Source organism: Mustela nivalis, assembly GCF_964662115.1.
Source record: "Mustela nivalis genome assembly, chromosome: 19".
In the NCBI taxonomy this organism is placed as follows: Eukaryota; Metazoa; Chordata; class Mammalia; order Carnivora; family Mustelidae; genus Mustela; species Mustela nivalis.
The window spans coordinates 37433219-37454821 of NC_139038.1; the positions used below are offsets into that span (position 1 = coordinate 37433219).

The 21603-nt window shown below is 55.2% G+C and overlaps 1 protein-coding gene across 8 annotated transcripts in view; it reads right to left on the reverse strand.

Moving 5' to 3' along the window:
• The window catches only part of LOC309854381 (ATP-binding cassette sub-family A member 17-like), a 67286-nt gene continuing 45683 nt past the window's right edge, over positions 1-21603 (reverse strand). For 2 of the 8 annotated variants that reach the window (XM_082713451.1, XM_082713445.1), the window contains exons 19-30: positions 21143-21446; positions 19153-19426; positions 18762-18966; positions 18018-18237; positions 13318-13476; positions 11174-11352; positions 10457-10585; positions 9580-9774; positions 2117-2304; positions 962-1132; positions 505-695; positions 1-361 (exon numbers count right to left, since the gene is read on the reverse strand). In XM_082713451.1, coding sequence (XP_082569577.1) covers positions 162-361; positions 505-695; positions 962-1132; positions 2117-2304; positions 9580-9774; positions 10457-10585; positions 11174-11352; positions 13318-13476; positions 18018-18237; positions 18762-18966; positions 19153-19426; positions 21143-21446 — 2415 coding nt within the window. In that variant the 3' untranslated portion in view covers positions 1-161. The remainder of the gene's footprint in view (positions 362-504; positions 696-961; positions 1133-2116; positions 2305-9579; positions 9775-10456; positions 10586-11173; positions 11353-13317; positions 13477-18017; positions 18238-18761; positions 18967-19152; positions 19427-21142; positions 21447-21603) is intronic. The other 6 variants (XM_082713444.1, XM_082713447.1, XM_082713450.1 and 3 more) reach the window with 4 other exon arrangements.

Genomic DNA, 21603 nt, shown 5'->3' on the forward strand with positions numbered 1-21603 from the left:
CTGGCAGTAGCCCCAGCTGGATCTCTGGCATGCTATGGGACCCTGCACGTGCAGTGTCCCCTCTCTGGACCCGCTTCCCTCTCTCTGAAATGAGGGGTAGGAGGAGCTGAAGGTCCCTTCCAGTTCACACGTCCTTGTGTTTTATGAAATCTGCGTGAATATTACCATGGAGACGGCAGAGAGAAAATGCTATGAATGCAACGTTCATGAAGAAAAGAAAACTCGTCACCCCAGAAAGTCGGTGACATCACAGGTTTGCTCCCTCTGATGCCCAGGTACATGCTCACCTTGGCCCAGCTGAGGTCATCCCCGGGCAGGTGGTAATGGACCATCCCTTGGTGCTCGTCTTCCAGGACACTGCCTGCACGGAGAGGACACCGTGTTCCCCGGAGGGCCTGGGACCAGGGAGTCACGGCCCTCCTCCCAGGGGTCAGGGATGGGGGCAGGGGGGGGGGGCGCTTGGCAGGGCTGAGGCACAGAGGCCCTGTGTGTGGTGTCCCTTACCTGGGAAGGTCAGGGTCACGAACGCCTTGAACTCCTCCAGCGCCTCCTGCTGCCCGTCGCCCCGCACCTTGGCCTGCAGGGAATAGCCGCTGCCGAACTTGCTCTTGAGGTGCTGGGGGCTGCCCAGGCACTTGAACTGACCCTGCACCATGATGGCCAGCCGGGTGCACAAGGCCTCGCATTCCTCCATGCTGGGGAGAGGGGCAGAGGCCTGACAGGGGCGGGGCAGGGGATGCCGACGCTCGCCTTCCACAACAGAGGCTCCTGCAGAGAGGCCGGTGTCCACAGCCAGATCACACTGCTCCTGATTCCCACGTTCAGAGAGGGGCCTGCCTGGCGAGGCTGGGCACGTTCCTCAGGGGCTCCGACACAGCTGCTGACAGGTCTGTGCCCCCGGCCCCACCCAGCCAGCCCTTGTCCCTACTCTTCCACCGACCCCCGGAGACTCTGGCTCTACCTGTGGGAGGTGATGACGATGGCCTTGCCGGACTCGCGGGCCCGGGCCACGGTGTCCCAGAGCAGACGCCGGGCCACGGGATCCATGCCGGTGGATGGCTCGTCCAGGAAGATGACCGAAGGCTCTCCAAGCAGGGCAATGGCCGTGCTCAGATTCCGCTTGTTGCTGCCGCTGGGAGCAGAGAGGGAAAGGTTGGGATGAATGGCAACCAACAATCAGCAGCAGCCCACCTACCCTAGAGACACACACACACACAGGCTTTCTGTTCTCTGTGGGGAAAGCATCCCACAGCCCCTGAGTGGGGCTTTAGTGACATGGCCCGCCACCCTCCTGTGAGGTTGCACTGTGACTTGGCTGTCCACTCAGTATACAGGTCATGGCCCCGGATACAGGGGTAGATCTGCAGAGAGCACGTGGTCTGTGAGTCTTCTCTGAGGGTCTCTGGTGTTGGGAGCTTAAGGACAGAGGACCATTTTAGCGAACTTTTAAAAAATGAACACATAGCATTTACAACGTGCGGGGGAGCTGTTCTAAACTTTGCAAGTGTTAAATAGTTTAATCTTCAAGAGATGCAGGGAAGTACAAAAACCTGTCTGAAACCCTAGCCAGCAGAGAGGGAAGAGCCAAGGTCAGCAGTCGTGGACTGGCCCCTGGGACTCTCCGCCATCCCTGTCCCAGGGGTGTGATATTGTCATCAGCCTCCAGGGGGCGCTGCATACACCGGAGGAAGTCCTGAGATGGGCGGCTTTGGATGCTAAGGGCACTGGGTTCCAGATCAGTGACCTCGGAGTATGGAGGAAGACCCCTTCAGTTTCTCACTTGAACATCGGCAGCTCAGATGCCCCAGACACAGTGAGATATGGTAACGGGAGAGCCTACCAAAAATCGAGGCCCTCTGGGACGTGCGGGATGGTAACACCTGTGATGCTACCTGTTCTTACCCACCTATCCACCTTCCCCCGGGTCGGAGCCGGGAGCAGTGCCTCCCGGGCAGCCCAGACCACAGACCCGTGCGTCTGCAGGACAGGGCCGCTTCCCGCAAATCTGCCCCATGGCACACAGACTGCACAGCCACCCCAAATCCGGAGCTCATGGTCTTGGCCTGCACGGAGAAGAGCGGGAGCACCTGTCCTTGGTGGGGGCGGAAGGCCTCACCTGTAGGTCTTCACCAGCTTGTCCGCGTGTGCGTGCATGAGTAAGTCGTCAAGAATTTGTTCCACACAGGTGGCGATGTGGCGCTCGGGGACGCCCCGGATCCGGGCGTACAGGACCAGCGTTTCCCGGCCAGTCATGTGGTTGAGCAGGGCGTCAAACTGCGGACAGTAGCCGATCTGGGACCGTACCTGGGGTTGGAGCACAGCCCAAGAGGGGGGCCCATCAGAAGGAGAGCCGCCAGTCACGTGCAGGGCCTGGACACCTAACCTGGCCTTGCCCCCGTCAGGCTCCAGCCCTGCTCTGAGTATGGGCCGTGTGCATGGATGTGTGCCACGTGGGGGGAGTGGGACAACAGTGGCATCAGGGAGCCCAGATGAGGTGCTCGTGGACGGGCCACTGTCTGTGTATGTGCACACGTGGGGCCCTTCCCCCTGCCTGCCTGGCGTGTATCCTCAGTGCCCTGCCTCTCGTCACCATCATGGCGTCTGGGCAGTAGAAGGTGCTGTATTCCCCCTCTTAACAATATTTTCTATTAGACATGTAATCCATAAGTAGGTTTCCTCTGTAGGACACTCGCAGGAAGGCTGCTAGAACCTCGGCTGGCTCCCAGCAGAGGACCGGTTGTGTGTCTGTTTTTGCCAAAACAGTATCCTCTGCCGTTCTGCAAATCACCTTTCTAACTCAGCCCGATGTCTTTTTTTTTTTTTTTTTTTAAGATTTTATTTATTCATTTGAGACAGAGAGAGAGCGAGGGTGAGCAGGAGGTAGGGGCAGAGGGAGAGGGAGAAACAGGCTCCCCTCTGAGAGAGGAGCCTGACGTGGGGCTTGATCCTGTGACCCTGAGATCATGACCTGAGCTGAAGGCAGATGCCCAACCCACTGAGCCCCCCAAGCGCCCCTCAACATTATGTCTTAAAGATTTTTCTCAGTCAAGAAATACATGTCTAATCCAACTCAGTTGAACTACTACTTTGCCAGTCAGGGAAGGCTTCTAGATTTTATTTAGTTGTTTATTAAAAAAACTCAGGCACATGTGAGTTATTTCCCTGTTTTTGGCTTTATAAACTTGCACTGAACTGTGCCCTCGTTTGTGCCCCTGGCCAAGGGCTCCCCTGGAGTAGATGATGAAAGCGGTAAGATACCATTCTTGAGAAATAGCCAGTGCTCTTCTTCCCATCTGCGTCCCCACCGCAGCGAGGAGCCACTCTGGGTGCCCCTGGCAGGGGGCGGCGTGCACTGCTCTGCCCGGACGCAGACGGGAAGACTGCATGGATGGAGTGAACGAGGGGAGAACGCACTGGGAACATCACACCGCTGAGTGTGAGGCTTCCCCTGAAGACATCTACCACCAGGAGCAACTTGTGGGCCCGAGAAACAGTCTTGAACCGAGATGCGCCAAGCGACTCACACTACGAGATATGAGCATTTCTGGTAGGTCGCTTTCATCAGATGATTTTAACCTGATGATTCTCCTATTTGTAGTTTGCTGAAAATTGTTTAGTCATGAACAAGGTAGAGGGTTGTTTTTGGGTTTGGTTTTATTTCTTTGTTTTTTGACTGTTTTGTTTTGTTTTTAAAGATTTTAATTGTTTGAGAAGGGGGGAGCAGCAGAGGCAGAGGGAGAAGCAGGCTTCCCACTCAGCAGGGAGCCTGATGTGGGGCTTGAGCCCGGGACCCTGAGTGACAGCCTGAGCTGAAAGCAAACGCTTCGCCGACCAAGCCCCCCAGGAATCCCAAGAAGGCATAGATCTTTTGACCCTTAGTTCCGTTCACATCTGGTTTGGGTCTCTATAAGTTTTCTTTTTTTTTTTTTTTTTTAAGATTTTATTTATTTATTTGAGAGAGAGACAGTGAGAGAGAGCATGAGTGAGGAGAAGGTCAGAGGGAGAAGCAGACTCCTCATGGAGCTGGGAGCCCGATGCGGGACTCCATTCCGGGACTCCGGGATCATGACCTGAGCTGAAGGCAGTCGTCAAACCAACTGAGCCACCCAGGCGTCCCGGTTTTCTCTCTTTTGAAACAGTTTTGGGGTAGAAGCCTTGAAAATGTAATGTGATATAAAGAAAATGAAGAAATATGATGTTCTTACACACCTGAGCCTGTAGTACACTGGGGCTGGGCTGGGGTGATCACAGAGCACTGTTCAGTGTGGGCCAAGGACAACCCCTCAGTGGAGCCACACAATTCCGGGGCGATGAGTGTGGCTCACGGAAACGCGTGTCACATCCAAGCCATGGCTGGGAACACCAGTGCATCCTGGTAAAAATATAGCTTAGAAAACGCAAAAGAATGCTTGAAAGGGCTTGTCCATCTAAACGGTGGTGAGAAGGAGGCAGAGCGAGGAGTTCGGTAGCGAGATGAACCGGTGCGAGATTTCCAGGAGGAGGAGGAGGGATGGAGGGGCAGGCTGAACTAGACATAAATCCCCCATTTCTAATGGCAAGGTCACACGGATGCCAGGAGGCGATGTGAAGAAGGGTTGTGGGGAGGCCGAAGTCCGATTTCCTGGCAGATGCCGTTAGATTTTTAAATAACACAGAGAAATGTAAATTTCTAGTCCCCTGAGTTTATGGAACAAGTTGGTACTTCTGCGTGAGCCTCAGGAATGGTCTGTGGGCTGGAGGGCTGGTGACAGTAAGATCAGGTTCAGGATCTGTCCGCGACCAGCTGCTGTGTCACTTCTCTTCCTCTCCCTTCCTTTCTTCGTTTGTTTTTTGGTTCATTCCTCCCTTCCCTTTTTAAAGATTTTATTTATTTATCTGAGAGAAAAAAAGAGTGTGTGTGCGAGTCGGGGGAGGAAGAGGGTGAGAATCCCAAGCTGACTTCGTGCTGAGTGCAGAGCCGGATGTGGGACTCGATCCCTCCGCCTCGAGACCATGACCGGAGCTGAAATCGAGTCGAGCGCTGAACTGACTGAGCCCCCCGGGCGTCCTGTTCCTTGCCTTTTACAGCAGCTTTATTGAGACACAATTCACATGCCACGGAATCCACCATATTCACGCACTGAACGTATACAATTCTGTGGTTTTAGCAGACTTAGAGGGGTGCCTTTATGATCACAGTCAAGTTTAGAACACTTCGTTTCCCCCAAAGAAACCGCATACCCGTTAGCACTCCCTCCGCACTGTCTCTACTATCCTCAGCCCCCAGCAACCACTCGTTGGTTGATTTGCTTCTCTTGGACATTTCACCCAAAACAAATCATATAACATATGGCCTTTATTTAACAATTGTTTTTAAAGATTTATTTTTTTATTTTTTTAGGATTTTATGTATTTATTTGACAGAGAGAAATCACAAGTAGATGAAGAGGCAGGCAGAGAGAGAGAGGGAAGCAGGCTCCCCGCTGAGCAGAGAGCCCAATGCGGGACTCGATCCCAGGACCCTGAGATCATGACCCGAGCCGAAGGCAGCAGCTTAACCCACTGAGCCACCCAGGCGCCCTGTTTGTTTATTTTTGAGAAAGAGAGTGTGCAAGGAGGAGAGCGAGGGCAAAGTGGGGCAGAGGCAGTGGGAGAAGTGGGATCCCCGTGGAGCAGGGAGCCTGATGCAGGGCTCCATCCAAGGACCTGGGGATCATGACCTGAGCCGAAGGCAGACGCTTATCCGACTGAGCAACCCAGGCGCCCATTAAATAAATTTTTTTAAAAAAATTTAAAAGGGGCTCCTGGGTTGAGCATCCGACTCTCGGTTTTAGCTCAGGTCATCATCTCAGGGTCCTGGGATCGAGCCCCACATGGGGCTCCGGCCTCTGCAGGGAGTTTGCTTCGACCTCGCCCTGGGCCTCTCGCCCTGTTTGCAAGCTCGCTGTCTCTCAAATAAATAAATAAAATCTTTTAAATAAATTTATTTAAGGAACACCTACTCCCAACATGGGGCTCGAACTCCCAACCCGGAGATCAGGAGGCACACGCCCCTCCCACTGAGCCCGCCAGGCATCCCTGATACGTGGCCTTCCGTAACTGGCTTCTGTCACCGAGCTTCCCGGTTCCAGGTCCAGCCGCCTCGTAGCAGGTGTCTGTCCTTCATTCCTTTACGCGGCTAGATGGCACTCTATCGTACGGATAGACCACATTTTGCAAATCCACTCCTCCCCTGACCCACGCTGGAGTTGTGAATCTGCCACTGTGGCCAGGCCCTGTGCTGACTTGATGTTCCGGCCCATGAGTACCTTCCTGATGGTCTTCCCATCGGTCTTCAGTCCGTTTCTACCGAGTGCGCTCCCTGATGCTTCGGGAGTTCTGTCCCCCAGCTTCTTCAGGGCTGACTGTCCTGTGTGCCCTGGGCTCCTCCTCCTGCTTGTGCCTGCTTGTCCTCGGTCACGTAATTGTTCTCGTTTTCCTGCTGTGCCCCGTACTGGCTTTTTGTCTCCCTGGATACTATGGCGTGTGTCCTTGATCTAGTGCTGGGCGCTCGTTCCAGGAACTAGGCCCCTTAACTCCATTTACGCCCCATGACCAGCAGGCATCACCGTCGTGTCCCGTCACAGCACATGTATTTCAAACCTCAGAAGATGTTCTTATTATTATAGCTTCGTTTAATCGAAACTCATACATCTCCCTTTATTTATTTATTTATTTATTTATTTTTAATGACTTTTCAATCCTTCCTGTGTCTTCAGGGATAATTTTCCCCTCTGCCTAAAGATGGCTCTGTCTGTGGTTTTGTTTTGTGTTTTTTTTTGTTTGTTTGTTTGTTCACGTACATGCTGGTGATCTGTCCTGTCAGTGTTTGTTTATGTGAAAATACCTTCTTCATACCTTCCTTTCACAGCATGGCTTTTACGGAATGTGTTCTCATAGGCCGGTTGTTAACACTTCTGTCATTTCTGAGGTGTCCTGTTGTCTTCTGGCCACTGCCATTTCTGTTAAGACATCACCTGCCGACCTGATTCCTGCTCGTCTGGAAGTGGGTACCTTCGAGATTTTCTTCCTGTGGGGGCTCCTGGGGGGCTCAGTCAGTTAGATGTCTGCCTTCGGCTCAGGTCATGATCTCTGGGTGCTGGGATCGAGCCCCGTGTCAGGCTCCTTGCTCAGCAGGGAGTCTGCTTCTCCTTCTGCCTGCTGCTCCCCCAGCTCGTGCCCTCTCTCTCTCTCTCTCCCAAATGCTTAAAAAAAACAAAAAAAATTTCTTCCTGTGTTTATTTTTCAGCAGTTTTATTATAACATTCCTAAAGATTTATTTCTTATAATTTCTTCTGCTTAGGGCTAATAGAGATTTATTATTTGTAATTCTATGACTTTCATAAGTTTTAGAAAATCATAGACACTCATTTCTCGAATTCCACCTCGCCTCTTCTTTGCGCCCTTTCCTTGCAGGACCTCAGTTACAGTTAGACTTTTACTGTTAGACCCTTTCCCCGGATCCTCTGTATCAGCTTGTCATATGCTGCTGTGTAACAAGTTTCACCAAAACGTAGCTGTGGTTTGTTCACTATTTCGTGGTTTCTGTGGGTCAGCTCGCGGGTCTGGGGACAGCTTGGCTGGGCGGACCTGGGCAGGCTCCTTCACAAGGTGGTCCTTGGCCCCCCCACTGGGCCCATGTCCCTGGGAGCCTGGAGGATCGGCTGTCGAGCTCGATCACGTAGTGGTGGGCAGGTCTCAGGACTACGGTGCAGCTGCTCTCTGCGTGGGCCCCCCCCACAGGCTGCGTGAGGACCTCAGGAGGTGACAGTTAGCTTCCCCCATTGTGAGGGATGTGTGGGGGAGGATGTACTCCCAGAGAAGCTGCAGCGCCTTCCGGTGTCCTGCAAATTTTGCTGCCACCCAGACCAGCCCTGGTCCAGCATGGGAGGGGCTGCTCAGGGGTGCTGGTTTCAGGATGGGGACCCCTTGGGGCCATCTTGAAGGTCTACCCAAAGTTCTTACCTTATCTTGGATAGCTTCTGCCCTTTTGACTCTCCAGGCTTCGCTCTAAATTATTTTTTTTGAAGGGGGGGGCTTTGTCTTTTATGCACATATACCTGGTTAATTTTATTGTGTACCAAGCATTGCATTTGCAGAGTTGTAGAAATCATCTGAAGCTAAGGATGCTATCGTTTCCCCCCAGAGGCGGACACTGGCTCCCGCCATGTGCCTGGGAGCATCAGCGGCTTAGGGTCCCATCAGCGCCATTCCAGGGACTGGCACGCATCCCGGCTGTTTTGGGGTCCTTGGAGGAGCTCGTCTGCATGTGGTTCCTCCCTGCACCCAGGGCGCAGCCCTTTGGGGCCCACTCTCTAGGAAGGGGTGTGTTCCCCCGAACTTGCTGCCAGTCACTTCAGCCTCAGGAGCAGTCCTGGGCTCCCAGCCTCCCTGGCAGGACGTGGCTGCCTCCCTGGGCCTCTCCCCATCCTACCTCCTGCCTCCCAAGTCTTCACTGTCTTCTCAGAAGTCTCTCTGGAGGAGTTTTTCACATTTGGTCCTGTCATTACCATTCTTGCCAGGAACGGGGTCAGAGCCACGCAATTTTCCCTCACCAGAAGCCACCCCCGGAATGTGTAGGATCATAAAAGAGCTGAAATGGATCTAAGTGTCTCGCAGCCGTGCGAGGCTGACGTTGGCTTCGGCTGTTCACCCCGGCTGTGGGCACCGAACACAACAGAGCTGAAGGGGCCTGCGTGGGTTCTTGGGCTTTCTCTCTGAACATGATTTCGGTCGTGGACATTGCAGCTGGCTTGATCAAGTTTTGGCAGCTCGATGGCTTGTGCTGTGAAGGGTACATCCTCCCTTACGCTGCTGCGGTTTGGTCTCTCCTTGCACCTTTCACTGGCTCCCCGCGATCGCCCCACCCTGTCCCTCTCCCCTCCCTGCACTGCCGCCTGGCCGCTGTCCTCAGGGCTTGGTGCTGGCAAGGGCCACTGGGTCGGCACAAGTGTGGGCGCCTACCGGGCAGTGATGGAATGAGTGCTGGTAGCGGAGGTGGGGACCCCACGAAGAAGGCTGGGTTTGAGGAGCTTGTGACAAGGTCGGGTGTCAGCAGGAGGACGTCTGAGCTAGGCTGTCTAGGAGGCGTGTGTGCACTCACGGGGCTGGGACTGGGGCCAGGCTGCAGATGTGGCTGTGTGGACACCCTCAGCGGGCAGAAGACGGGGGGCAGAGTAACCACTGGGCTCCGGTGGGGGCAGCCCGTGTAGAGCCTGACAGACGGAACGTTGGTGTTGCAGCCCCACGTGGCGTCTCCAGGAGCCTCGGTGTGAGTGCAGTGCGAGCGGCTGGGAGATGGGACCTGGGACCTGGGAAGGTGTGGGAGGGACGTTTGGGACTATGAGCAGTGGACACAGGAGAGGGTGGGTGGCGAGCTCAGAGAACAGGTCAAAGGTAGGGCTGTGGGACTGGGGGTCACATGTAAACCTGATCGATGGGTTTTCCAAAGACCACGTGCACCCCAGGCCTGAGGTCACACGCCCAGGTGCCGTTCCCCACCCCCTCCTGCCAACACAGCCACCCCTTCCCAGTGCTCCCCTGCTCCCGGGTCCCACTTACCTCCCTCAGGTGAGAGCTGATGCTGAGGCCCCTGACAAAGGCGGCCCCAGAGGTGATGGGCTCTTCCCCAGTCAGCATTTTGAAGATGGACGTTTTCCCAGCTCCGTTGCTGCCTAGAAGCCCAAAGCACTCCCCTGCTCCAACGGTGAAGGAGATCTTGTTCACAGCCAGCAGGGGCACATTCTGCACGTAGACCTGAGGTACCCAGACAGAAGGCATGCGGTGAGGAGCCGCCCTGCTCCTGTCACACCGTCTTGGGTCAGGCACCAGCTGCCCTCGGGGCCCAGGCCTTCGGAGGGGCCTGGCTTCCTTCCCCTCCCGGCAGGGTTGCGGGGTTTGCCCTCCTCTTTCTGTCCCTGCAAACGGAGAGCCTGGTTCTCCGGGGTAAGCCTCTTCCCTTCAATCCTTCAAGCAAACAAAACCCCTTGATGGGGCCTGGGATGTTGGCTGGTTTGTTTGAACCGCCAGTGGCTCTGGGGAAACAGAGTAAGAACTTACAGACTGGGGAAATGCCGCAAAGCTCCCGGATGTTCGAAGGGTCTCCATGAACTCCTGGCTGGAGCTCTAGGGGTGCCCCGCCCCTCACCAGGAGCTCCCCCAGAAACTGTCTTCTAGATCCCAGAGAGGGTCAGCTGGTCATGTCCGCCCCTGAGGCTTCCTGCCTCTGGGGGCTCGTGGCTCCAGCCCTCCTGCCTTACTGGGCCCCCAGGAGAGGCGCTGGAGGACTCAGGCCCTAACTCCTGCTTCAGGCACTTTGGGGGTGAACCTCCCGGACAGTGTGTCTCCACAGCGCCTGGAGCCCCCTGGTGGCTGCTTTCTTCCGAAAGGCCCGCAGAGGAGTGGTCTTTGCTTTTCAGGAGCGTCTGTGTGACTCTACCTTTGTCACTTCTCTAAGAACCAGTGGGTTTTCCGCATGCAGCTTTTCCAAGTACGTCTCCACCATCTTTGCCTCTTGTTCCACGTCTTGGTCTACGGGCATGGATGCTGCCTCGTGCATGGTCACCTGCTTTCCGGGGACCAGGGTAGGCGGTGTGAGTCCCTGCTGGTGCCAGGGCAGGGGGTGAAGGCAGAGGGAGCGCAGGCCTGGCACACACCACCACCCCTTTGTCTAGGGCGACCGGGGTCTACCAGACCCGGAAACATCACATGGTGTTGGCTTTTGAGGAAAATTAAAAGACTTGAAGCCTGGGGATATCGGGGCAAAACCAGTGAATCTTCTCCAGAATTTCCTTGGGGGGCTTTCGCCTCTGGACCATATTCAGACCGAGAACTGACAGACAGACCCTTCTCTTTCCAGGCTCCTGGCTTACTGGGTGCAGGCCGGGAGGAAGAGGTGTTCTGAAAAGGTGACTGGCCTTAGAAAATCCACGGTCTTGTCCTACTCAGCAGACCAGGGTCAGAGGGGCCAAGTCCCCTCTAGGTCCCTATCCCTCCAGGTCCCCAGGGAGGCACGGGCTGTCACCCCTCTGTCCTGGGGTGGATGATATGGTCTCCAGGCTCCCTCCAATGCTGACAGTCATGGCCACTCCCAGCCATGGACTGTGGAGCCAGCCCATGGACCCAGGCTTCCCAAGTTACACACTGACCCACTCACCAGTAGTCCCTTCCTGTTGAAGTCAGGAAACCTGGCTTTCAGCCCCCACAAGACGTTGGTTTCAATGAGGAAGAGCAGGACGAGGTACACAAAGCCCATGATGGCCATGGCTGCCAGGTACTTCCCCATCCCAAGAGGCTCCCAGGCGTAGATGCTCTCCTGGACTGTGGATCCCTCTGCTAATGGGGAAGAAGCTCAGGTTACCGAACTCGGGCTGGCGTCCCAGCCTTTCCTCCTGTAGCAAATGCCACTGAAACCGTACAGGAATGTCATCGGCGCTGTTACCACGTCCCGGCAGGTGGCAAACATGAGCAGTGTTCTGTTTCTCTTGCTACAGCCCACGTTCAGTGCAAATAATGCTGGGAAGTCAGAGACCTCGCCCAGTCCTGTGGCAGTGGCTGGAAATGCAAGACTTCTGTACTTGGGTTCTTTGATCAGTTGTCAGTCACCTGCCGCTTTGGCTGACCTGTCCCACCGAAATATCCAGAAGCCTCCAGTCCCCTCTCTGTAATCTCATCTGCCTTCACGTTTTCCCTTTAGATATGTGTATTTTAGAATTTAGAATTATACCATAAATACACCCTCATCGGAAAGAAGGGATACGTGTGAGGGCCAATGAAAAGGTACCCCTCCCCTGCTCCAAACTACTGTAAGGATTTGGGTGTAACCCTTCTCTCTGTTCCAGACACGAGCTTTTAAGATATGAACGGAATGATGCCATGCATTTTTTCCTCCAGCACACCAGTCTCATTTAATAATCTATGTTGGACAGGGGCTGTCCAGGACCTACAGATCGGAATAATGAAGGTCCCTGGCAAAGGTAAAGACAATTCCAGAAGCTAGTATTCTTGTCAGGTGAATTTACAACTCTACTTGCAGTTTTCTCCACGGCTAAAGAAACTAATACACGAAAACAATTATTGGTCTTCGTTTCTGGATGCACAAAACATGATAATTGAAGGGGAGTGGGGACATGACCATATGGGAGCAGTTTCTATGTTACTGAAGTCAGGCTGATATAAATTCCAATCAGAATGTGATAGCGTTAGAGTGTTAATGTAATCCCCATGGTAACCACAAAGATAGTAACTCCAGAGTGTCCAGAAAAGGAAATGAGACAGGAATTAGGAGGTTTCCTGTGAGGTCCCTAGAGCCGTGGAAGTCACAGACACCAAGGGAATGGTGGGTGCCAGGGACTGGGAGGTGGGGGGGTTGATGTCTTACAGGGATAGTTTCGGTTTTGCAAGATGAAAAAAATTCTGGAGATGGTGGCACAACAGTGTGATTGTCCTTAACGCCACTGACCTGTACGTCAAAAATGGTTAAAATGGTAAACTTCATATACATTTTACCACAATTTAAAAAATGAGTACTTTAGGGGTGCCTGGGTGCCTGGCTCCCTCGGTTGGGTATCCAACTTCTGGTTTCAGCTCAGGTTGTGATCTTGGGGTTGTCGGATCGGGCCCCATGTTGGGCTCTGTGCTCAGTGTGGAGTCGCCTTGAGATTCTCTTCCTCTGCCCCGCCCCCTGCTTGCTCTCTTTCTTTGCAAAAAAAAAAAAAAAGTGTTTAAAAGGTGTTGGGGAGAATGTGGACAAATTGGAACCCTTGTCCGTCACAGACGTAACATGAAATGGTGCACCTGCTGTGGAAGACAGTGTGGTTGGTTCCTCAAAAAGCTAAGCACAGATTCATTCCTAAGAAAGGTATGTAGTCAAGACAACTGAAAACACGTTCCCATGAGAGCTTGTCCATCAGTCTCACAGCGCCATCATTCCCAATCACCAACAGGTGGAAACAACCCGCGTGTCCCTCACGCCATGAACTGATAAACCGTGGTCCATCCACACAACGGACTATGATTCTGCCACAAAATGGGAACAAGACTCCGACACCAGCTCCTACATTGGTGAACCTTGAAACCAGAGCAGGCAGACATGAAGGACCAGAACAGGCAAGTGCACAGGCAAGGTGAGCAGGTGTAGTGGCGGCCGGGGGCTGGGGGGAGGGGCAATGGGGGAAAGACTGTTGGGGGTGATGGAAATGTGGAACTGGATGGTGGCCCTGCTCATACAACCTTGTGAACATATCCAAGCCCACTGAGCTGTGTCCTGCCAAAGGGAGAATTTCCGTGTGCAGTACTCACAAAGTTGATTACACTCCTGCTGGTCCAGTTTCCTGGCTTTGCATAGCTTCTGGATTCCGTAGTTGTAGTATAAGTTGAAGAGGGCCATTCCCAGGCAGTGGCCTGGCAGCAATAAGAACTTGCGGTCCAAGGAGTCCGACAATGTCACGTAGCCCAGCTCTGCGAAGGGGATAGAAATGACTCACTCACCTTCAGGCAGGAAAGGGCACAGCCCCTGGCACACGTCACTCTCCTGGTCCCTGGACCAGAGACTTCATTCAACCTCCATGCCCAAAGCAAACATAGTTTCCTTTGGACCTTGCTTCCTGAGGCTGTCATTTTACTTCTGTTCAGATCGATGGTGCCAATGAATCCCAAAGAGCTGTGTTTGGGAAAACCAGCAAGAGTGTGGCTGCCACATGGGATGTCTGTGGAAGAGGTGAGCCAAGGTGGAAGGGAGATGAGGTGTCCCAGGGAGTGGGGCCCAGACAGCAGGGTCTGGAGGGCCAGCTGTGGGGTCGACCGAGCGCCCTCCCCAGATGGATGGGAGCTAAGAAGGACACCGTCCCCGCCTAGATCATCTGTGGAGACAAAGCCATCATTTGCAAATGCTCTGCTTCACCATGGACCTGGAAAGGCCACAAGAATTAGCGAAAGTCCTATGAGACACAAAAGCAAGGCAGTAAATCGGCTGGTTGTGAACCACATATGCAGAAACTGGGGACTCTTAGAGGTTAAGAGAAGCCAATTTTCAGATTTGTGTCATATTGCAAAGTGAGGAAATGCCAAACAAGGTTGTTGGGCAAGAAATTGAGGGCATGTGTATTTAAGATATTTTAAGCGTTTATTTACAACCAATACACACAAGTGTTCTGTGGAAGAAACATTCTGCTCATCAGCCGCTCATTAAGAGGATGAATTCGCAGTGCTCCGCATAGGACCTGGGCTGGTGGTGACCAGGTCCCCGAGCCCCGCCCCCCCTGCACCGGCTGCTCTCTGCCCTCCCTCTACCCCAGCACATCCTCCCCAGTGGGAAGGAGGAACTGAGGGGCAGGGACAGGAGCTCTAATTTTGGACTTGGTGACAATTCACATAACAGCCCCACCCCTATGGGTAACTCCGGGAGGAGCCTGCGGGCTCAGGACTAACAGATCCCACGGCTGAACCAGTGACGCAAAGGGAGCTCTACCCTCCAGACCTGGGATTAGAGCAGTACAGCTTCTGGGTGCCGACCTGTGAGATTCTTGCGAGCGGGGCCACTCCTCATGGGATTGACCTTGGGACATGAGGTCTCCCAACCAACATGTTCTGGGCCAGGACTCGGAAGCAGCCGCAGAGACAGGGCCCACCCAGCCAAGGGGCTTGAGCTGTGGCGCTCCACACGCTTGCTGCGATCCGGCCCCGAGGCCCAGGGGGCCATGGCTCTGTGACCAGGCCTTGGGCCGCACTTGAGACCATAGTGCAGCAGGACAGCTGGGAAGGTGGCAGACAGGACTGGGAGGGAAGCCCAGAGGCTCATGCCCTCCTCGTCTGTTCTACTTAGAATTCTAACTTTGGAAATCTCGCCTGGAGGCTGAGGCGGCGGGGCCAGGGGTTGGGGGTAACTGGCAGGACTCCAGCCTTGCCCCTCCTGCATGGGCTCAGAGACAGGCTTAACCACTAAACAACGTTCCTGAGCCCAGTCGGAACCAACAGTCCACCCGGCGGTGTCTCTGGGCCCGAAGCGGGAAGTGGTTAGACTCTGAGAGGCGACACCCGCTTCTCTCCAGCTCACCCTAACCAGAATCAGAGATGTCCATGAGCGACCTTCTCACTGAAAAAGCAGATCTTCACGGCTCCCACTCATCTTCCTTCTTTCTCTCTGGCTCCTACCCCAAAGCCGCTCAAAGGCCGGGGCAAGGTCACAAACCCTCGAATCTCGGAAATTCGCCCTCCACCAGAAGGTGGCTATTCGCTGCTGCACCCCAGGGTCAGACCCGCTCCCTCCTGGTCCTGTGCCTTCTTTGTCTCTGTTCCTTCACTTTGCCGGGCCACCGTCTCTCCGTTGACTTTCAAAAAGGGCAACACGGTGGGTCGTGTTTCCCTTGGAGTGGCTCAACTTGTCTTCATCCCGCCCTTCCACTCAGCAGACCGGAGAACAGTGCCTAGAACTTGTCCTCTGGGAAGCATCTGGGTTTAGGTCTGGACCCCTCTCCCCCCATCTTGGGACATCTGACAGATCCCTCCGGCCTTGAACTTGGTTGCAACTCTGGGAGATATTGGTGGTGATTTCCTCAAGTCCACTTTCCGTTTGCGGCGTGCTTTTCAGGGGACGGGGCTACAGCTCCTGGACGCACCACCCCCCCCCCCCCCACGCCTGTCCCTGCCTTCCCTGTTTCCTCCTGTCTTTGGCTCTGCCTTCCCTGAGATCGGAGATCGGGCGGTTGACAGGCTTCCTCGACCACCCCTTCTGCTAAGTGTTTATGTCGGCAGCCAGCTCTTTCTTGCACTCAGATTGTTTGCTTTTCTTTTCCCCCCTCATAGAATTCTACAGTTTAATAGATGCCATGTTTTCTGAAGTGGTGGCTCTGCGTCCCGCATTTCCCCGTATTGCATTTTTGGCAGTCTGCTTTGCTCTCTGTATCTGCTTTGCCTCTCCTGTATCTGCCGTCCTCAAGTGCTCAGAGAACTCTGCCTGTCTAGCCACAGAAACAGAAGGGGCCCCAAGAGGTGATCGCTGGCTTTGTGCACAGGGGCGGGCGACATTTCAGGCAGGGGACTCAGCAGAATGTGTAGGTCTTGTGTGCGAGCAAGTTCCGGCCACCCAGAGGAGGGCTGTCTGCCTTCCAGAGCCTGCCTGTGCGTTGTGCGCTTCCCGACTGAGACGCTGGGACAGGAACAGGCCCAGACTGCCAGCAGCCCCTCCTCCCCTCCCCGGCTTCTGGCTCCCAAGCCTCCCCAGGGTTCTGCGGTGCTCAGTAGGTCCTTGCTCCACCATTGCCCCCAAAGTACCTTTCAGATGCTTCTTTATCATGAAGTCATACACCTTTATTTCCTTTCCTATTCCTTTAGTGGCATCTCAGAAAAAGGAGAGTTCAGATGTGGCTTTACATCCCAGACTCTGTGCTGCCATGGTGACAGCCTCCTAATGAGGCCCCTGGGGTGCGTGTACAGAGGCCAAAGTGTCCTAATGGTGTCCTTCCCCAGGAGGTGGGGGTGGGGTGCACGCAGGAAGCAGCGAGCTACCCCCCAACCCCGCGCTCCCCCCAGACCAGAGCTTCGTGCCCTGTCCCAGCCTCCTTTTCCCGTGACTTTTAAGGCGGAAGGGGCCTCCTGCAAAGCAGGAGAAGGATCTTGGTCTTTGTTGTTTTGCAGGAGGGGAGAGGAGAAAGGGCATGGGGCAAGCTAAGAAGAAATGGGTCCCAGGAAGGTGGAGGGATCCAGAGAGAAGGTCCAGAGGTCAAGGCACCCTGGCTTGATCATTCTTTCTGAGAGCTCTGCCCCCATCAGGGCCCTTCAGTGTCCTTGGACTTGCAGGTGCTTGTCTCCCTGGGATGGGTTTGGGTGGCTTAGGGGAGGAGGAAGGGAGGAAACCTTGGGTTCTTTCCGGAGACGAGGGCAGCACTGCTCAGGGTGATTCCGTGGCCTGCCCATGCTGGGACCGCCTGGGGTCCGTCTTGGCACGCAGACCCATGAACCTCGGACGCACAGCGTGGCTGAGGACTGCGGGGTTAGGGTTCTCTTAGGACATGCCTTTTCTAACCCCCTTCCTCTGTCTGCCATGTGCTTTTTGTTCTGTTCCCATCATAAAGTCAAAATGCTGTTGCTTTTTTGATCTGCTCAGATGAAAACGGCTCCACCTCCAAAATTCCACCGGTGGCGTGCAAGATAACTCGCAGTGTGCGGCACAATGCAGACCGCCGCCAGGGAGATGTGCTCCAGATGGCTGCGGGCACAGGCACGGCCGGTCCTCCACGAGACAGAATGGCTCCTGAGACGAAGAGGGGGAGCAGTTCACATACTCTCAGGTAGAGACAACAGAAACCCAAGCGCCCATTGAAAGGAGGGCGTCGGCATCCAAGTGCCTGGAGAAGAGGACCACGGAGGGAGAAATGGTATGTATCCAGCCTGATGCAGAGAGAGACGCAGCCAGACATGACGACATCTAAGCCCGGGTGCACAGTGTGGATGGCGGCTTGCTCCCGGGGCTCCGCCACGAACCGCACACTCACCGAACAGCCCTCTCCCAGCCTTGGCTTATTCATTGACTTACTACCTTCCTTTAAAATGGAGGAATAACTCATTTCAATGAAACTCCTCATCCTAAATGGACCATGTGATGAATTTTGACACACGGTTATGCCCACATAACCCGCACCTTGTTCAAGACGGAGAGTGTGTCTAGGAGGTTTCCTGGGGTCTCTGTTTCGGCAGCCCCTGTCTCCCAAACCCGAGGCCACCAGTCATCTGACTCTGTTACCTGGATCCGTCCTATCAGCGGGGCCCTATGTCCATCCACGTGGCTGCGTGTTGACGCTAAGTGCTTTGTTCCCTGCCGGCCGCTGCGTATAACCCACCGGGTGATTGTAGCCACGTCTCTCCGCTCCCCAGGAGATGTGTGCTAGGGACACAGTTTGGGGCTCTTCAGGGACCGCTGCTGAGAACAGCCTAATGTTTGGGGGTGTACCGTCTGTGACCGTGAGCGGAAGAATGAAAGGTATGTGTCAATGGCCGGTCCTCACCTTTTTGGCTTGTGACCCAGACGAGAATGTTGGGGCAGATGCTCAGGAAGGTGAGTGTGATGAAGAGCTTGACGAAGGCACTGCCTTCGTAGTGCAAGCAGAAGCTGGCCAGGTAGACGAAGGGGGTGCTGGCCCAGCTATAGAGCGCGAGCGCCAGGAGAACGGCCGGGATGTTGCCCTCATGCGTGAAAGCTTCTTCCTTGTAGTACAGAAACACCACCTCGGGGGAGAGGGGAGAATTTGGGAGGGTCTCTAAGAGTTGATGCTAAGGGTTAGAGAAAGGCTATGATGATACCAACTTTAAGAGTAAGTTTGCTGCCCAGGTGGCCCCTGCCCCGCGCGTCCTCCTCTCTGACCGCTCAGGTGAGGGGCTCTGCCCCAGCATGTCCTCAACTGTGCGGTTACAGAACACAGGCGGAGCAAAGGCGGACGTGGCCATCTCACCCAGAGTGTCACCATCCAGCGGCTGCCCCCTCGGCGCACGGTGAGCCGTTTCCGGGCTCTGAGCACGGGTCCCCAGTGTGCTGCCTCTTACTGGCTTGTGCACTTGTGGGCTTGGCACACATTGGAGACCCCGGAGCCAGCCCCTCGGCTTCTAACGGTGTTGGGACCTTTTCCCAAGAGTCAGTGATGGAATCACGTCCGGGGTGAGCTGTTGGCCCAGACTTCCGGTCCCTGGCAGGGTCCCCACAACAAGCCCACCATGATGTGCAGGGAGGGGTCCCGGCACCACACAGCCCTCACCAGCTGCAGCAGACTGGGGACGAAGGAGGTGATGAGATCCCACAGCAGCGCAGAGAGCCAGAAAGTGGCCACGTAAACGCCGCTGGTGAACTGGATGTCTTTGGCCTTCGTGGACCGCTCTTTCACTGTCAAGATGGAGAAGGAGCTGGACAAGAACGCTATTCCGAAAAGCAAGTTGGTGATGAGGAAGTGTGCCTTCGGGCCCCTGCAGCAGGACATAGGCGGGGGCAGACAGGGGGAGGCGATCTGAGCAGAGCTGCCCACAGGAGCCGTCCTCCACGGCGGCAAGTTGTCGTTACAAGAAGCAAACGCGAAGCAACAGGTGGTCAAGGGGGCCCCGCTGTGGACGTGGTCGGGAAGGCTTTGTTGGGGGGAGGGCAGTGGCACATACTGGTACAAGATATCCTCCGAGGCTTCCAGGGCCGTCCGGGGCTGAGGGTGGTTGACAGCTGTGATAGAGGCTCTGGCCCCGGAGAGCAGCTTGAAGAGAACGTTGTCCACAAGTGCCAGCGCCACGGCGGGCGAGTGGTACGCCTGGTTGTTGAACAGTGCCGTCACTGTGGTGTGGTTTCCTGAGTCCTCAAACGAAGCCGCCACGACGTATTTGTAATCAAAGACCTCGGGATCCTCCTCTTCCTTTTGCAGGAGGAGGTCCTCCACGGAGCCTGCCAGAGAGTGGAGTGTCCAAGAGCTGCGCACCTCGTCCCTGGGACCCCGTGGCTCCTCCGGCTGTGCCCTCCCTTCCGGGGACCCCTGTGCCTGTGGGACCACCCCCTGTCTGGGCCTCACAGCTCTGGGGCAGCTCTAAAGCCTCTTTTGTTGATGGAAGCCGCAGGAAAAACCCAGAAAAGTCTAGTCATCTTTCCAGCTGTCCCTCCCTTACCCTCCCCAGGGCCTTGACGCAGCCCTGGGCCCCTCTCGTGTGCGTGGAAGGCCACGCGTGGTCACACTGCATGCCCCTGGACCACCACTGGTGGCCCTCAGTGCCCACACGGCCTGCCGCTCTCAGCCATCGTCCGAACCCAGCTTCTGTCCTCAGGCTCTTTCTGCCCCTGGGGACCCACCGTTCCCCGCACTTACAAACACTCTCCTTGTGGTTTGGAATGTTCTGCAGTTCTTTTCCCCTTCCGCCAGTCAGCTCAGGCTCACAGCTCAGGCTCTGACCAGGGAGCCAGTCAGCCCCGCTCCGAGGCGGAGCTGTGTCCCCGCCGTCCAGCAGCGCTGCCATCATCCCAGCTGTCTCTCCCTTCCTCACTTCCACTCCGACCTCTAAGCCGGGGGGCAGCAGCCCCTCCTTCACTGTGCTCTCAGCACACGGCGCCGCCTAAACACAAGACCCACCCAGAACTCCCTGGAACCTGGGGGTCTTCGGCGCCGGAAGGGACTGCCATCCCAGCCACAGCGGTAACCGTGCTGCTGGTGGGACGCCCCCTCGGCCGGCCCTCGCTCGCGGAGGAGGTGAGGTTCCTCCTTCTCCCCATGTGCTACACCATGTTCTGCCTTTGATCTCTTTACTTGATTGAAAAAAGTGAGTACGATTTTACTTCTATTCCACGTAACTCATGCAGTAGAACTTTTAAAAGCAAATAATTTTGCAAGACTCACACGGACAAAGAGCGATGCCCTGGCCTGCCCGACGGCCCCAGTGCCTGGTCGCGGGGGGTGCCCCTCCAGAGGGCTAAATGGCGCATTTACCTACTGACCCTGGTCATGGAGACGCAGACCTTCCTCTCTTACCCACTGCCCCTGCAGGCTCCCTGCCCCTGCTGTCCCCTAGAGCCCAGCATAATGTTGGTTAAATCGGTTCACAGCTGAACCAAGTGGTGTGTTCTGTTTCCTTTTTTGTGCAACCTCCCTGCCAGAGTTAATGTCCTGCCTTTTCTTTCTTTTAGGTTAATTTATTTTTGGAGACAGAGAGAGGGGGTGTGCACATGGGAGCAGGGAGAGGGACAGAGGGAGAAGGAGAGTCACCGGCAGACTACACACCCAGAGGCCCCATCTCACGACCCTGAGATGACGACTGGAGCCGAAATCAAGAGTCAGACACACAACCCGAGCTACTCAGGTGCCCCATGACCTTCCTTTTCACATTTGTCACCAAACACCCTTGACAGACGTATAAATCTCTCAGGGCTTGTCCAACACATCAGATAACTTACCAACTTCATTTTTGGACATGCCGCAGTCCCCAGAAAGACACGACCTGGTTTCATCCCTGGGGATCCTCCCCTTCCTGTCATTTAGGGGTTTAAGGATGTTTTCCTGAGCCTTCTGGCTGTTTGTCTGACTTCAGGGAGCACTGCGTGGCCCCCAAGGATGGGGCGTCCCCCCACAGAGAGCAGCAAGCCTGTGCACGCCCTTCCCTGGAGCCTTGGACTTACCCAGGGTCTCCAGAGGGAGCTGCTCCTCAGCCTCAAGCATGTTTGTAAAATATTCCGAAAGCCGAGGACCCAGCCTGGAATTGGGAGAAATATAGAAAGGGACGGTGGTTCGACCGTATGTTTTTAGGGTCAGTTCCAGCGGGACCTCATCCATGCGCGTATCCAAGCTGAGGAAGGCCAGGCTGAAGACGGTGATCGCCAGTGGCGCCAGGACCTGCATCGTTACCATCAACATCCAGTTGCGCCAAGAGTACGTGAACCTTTTCAGAAACATGGCATAGAACTGCTGGCAGATGAGGCGGGCCTGCAATGGCAATGGGGCACCCGTGAGCGTGGCCACGGGGAGGAGCCACCGGAGGCCTCTGCGTCCCCCAGCACCCCCCAGCTGCCCTCTCTCACACTGGGCCCGACATCTTGGGAATGTTCAGAACTTGCTGCAAATAGAAACTCTTTGACTTAGT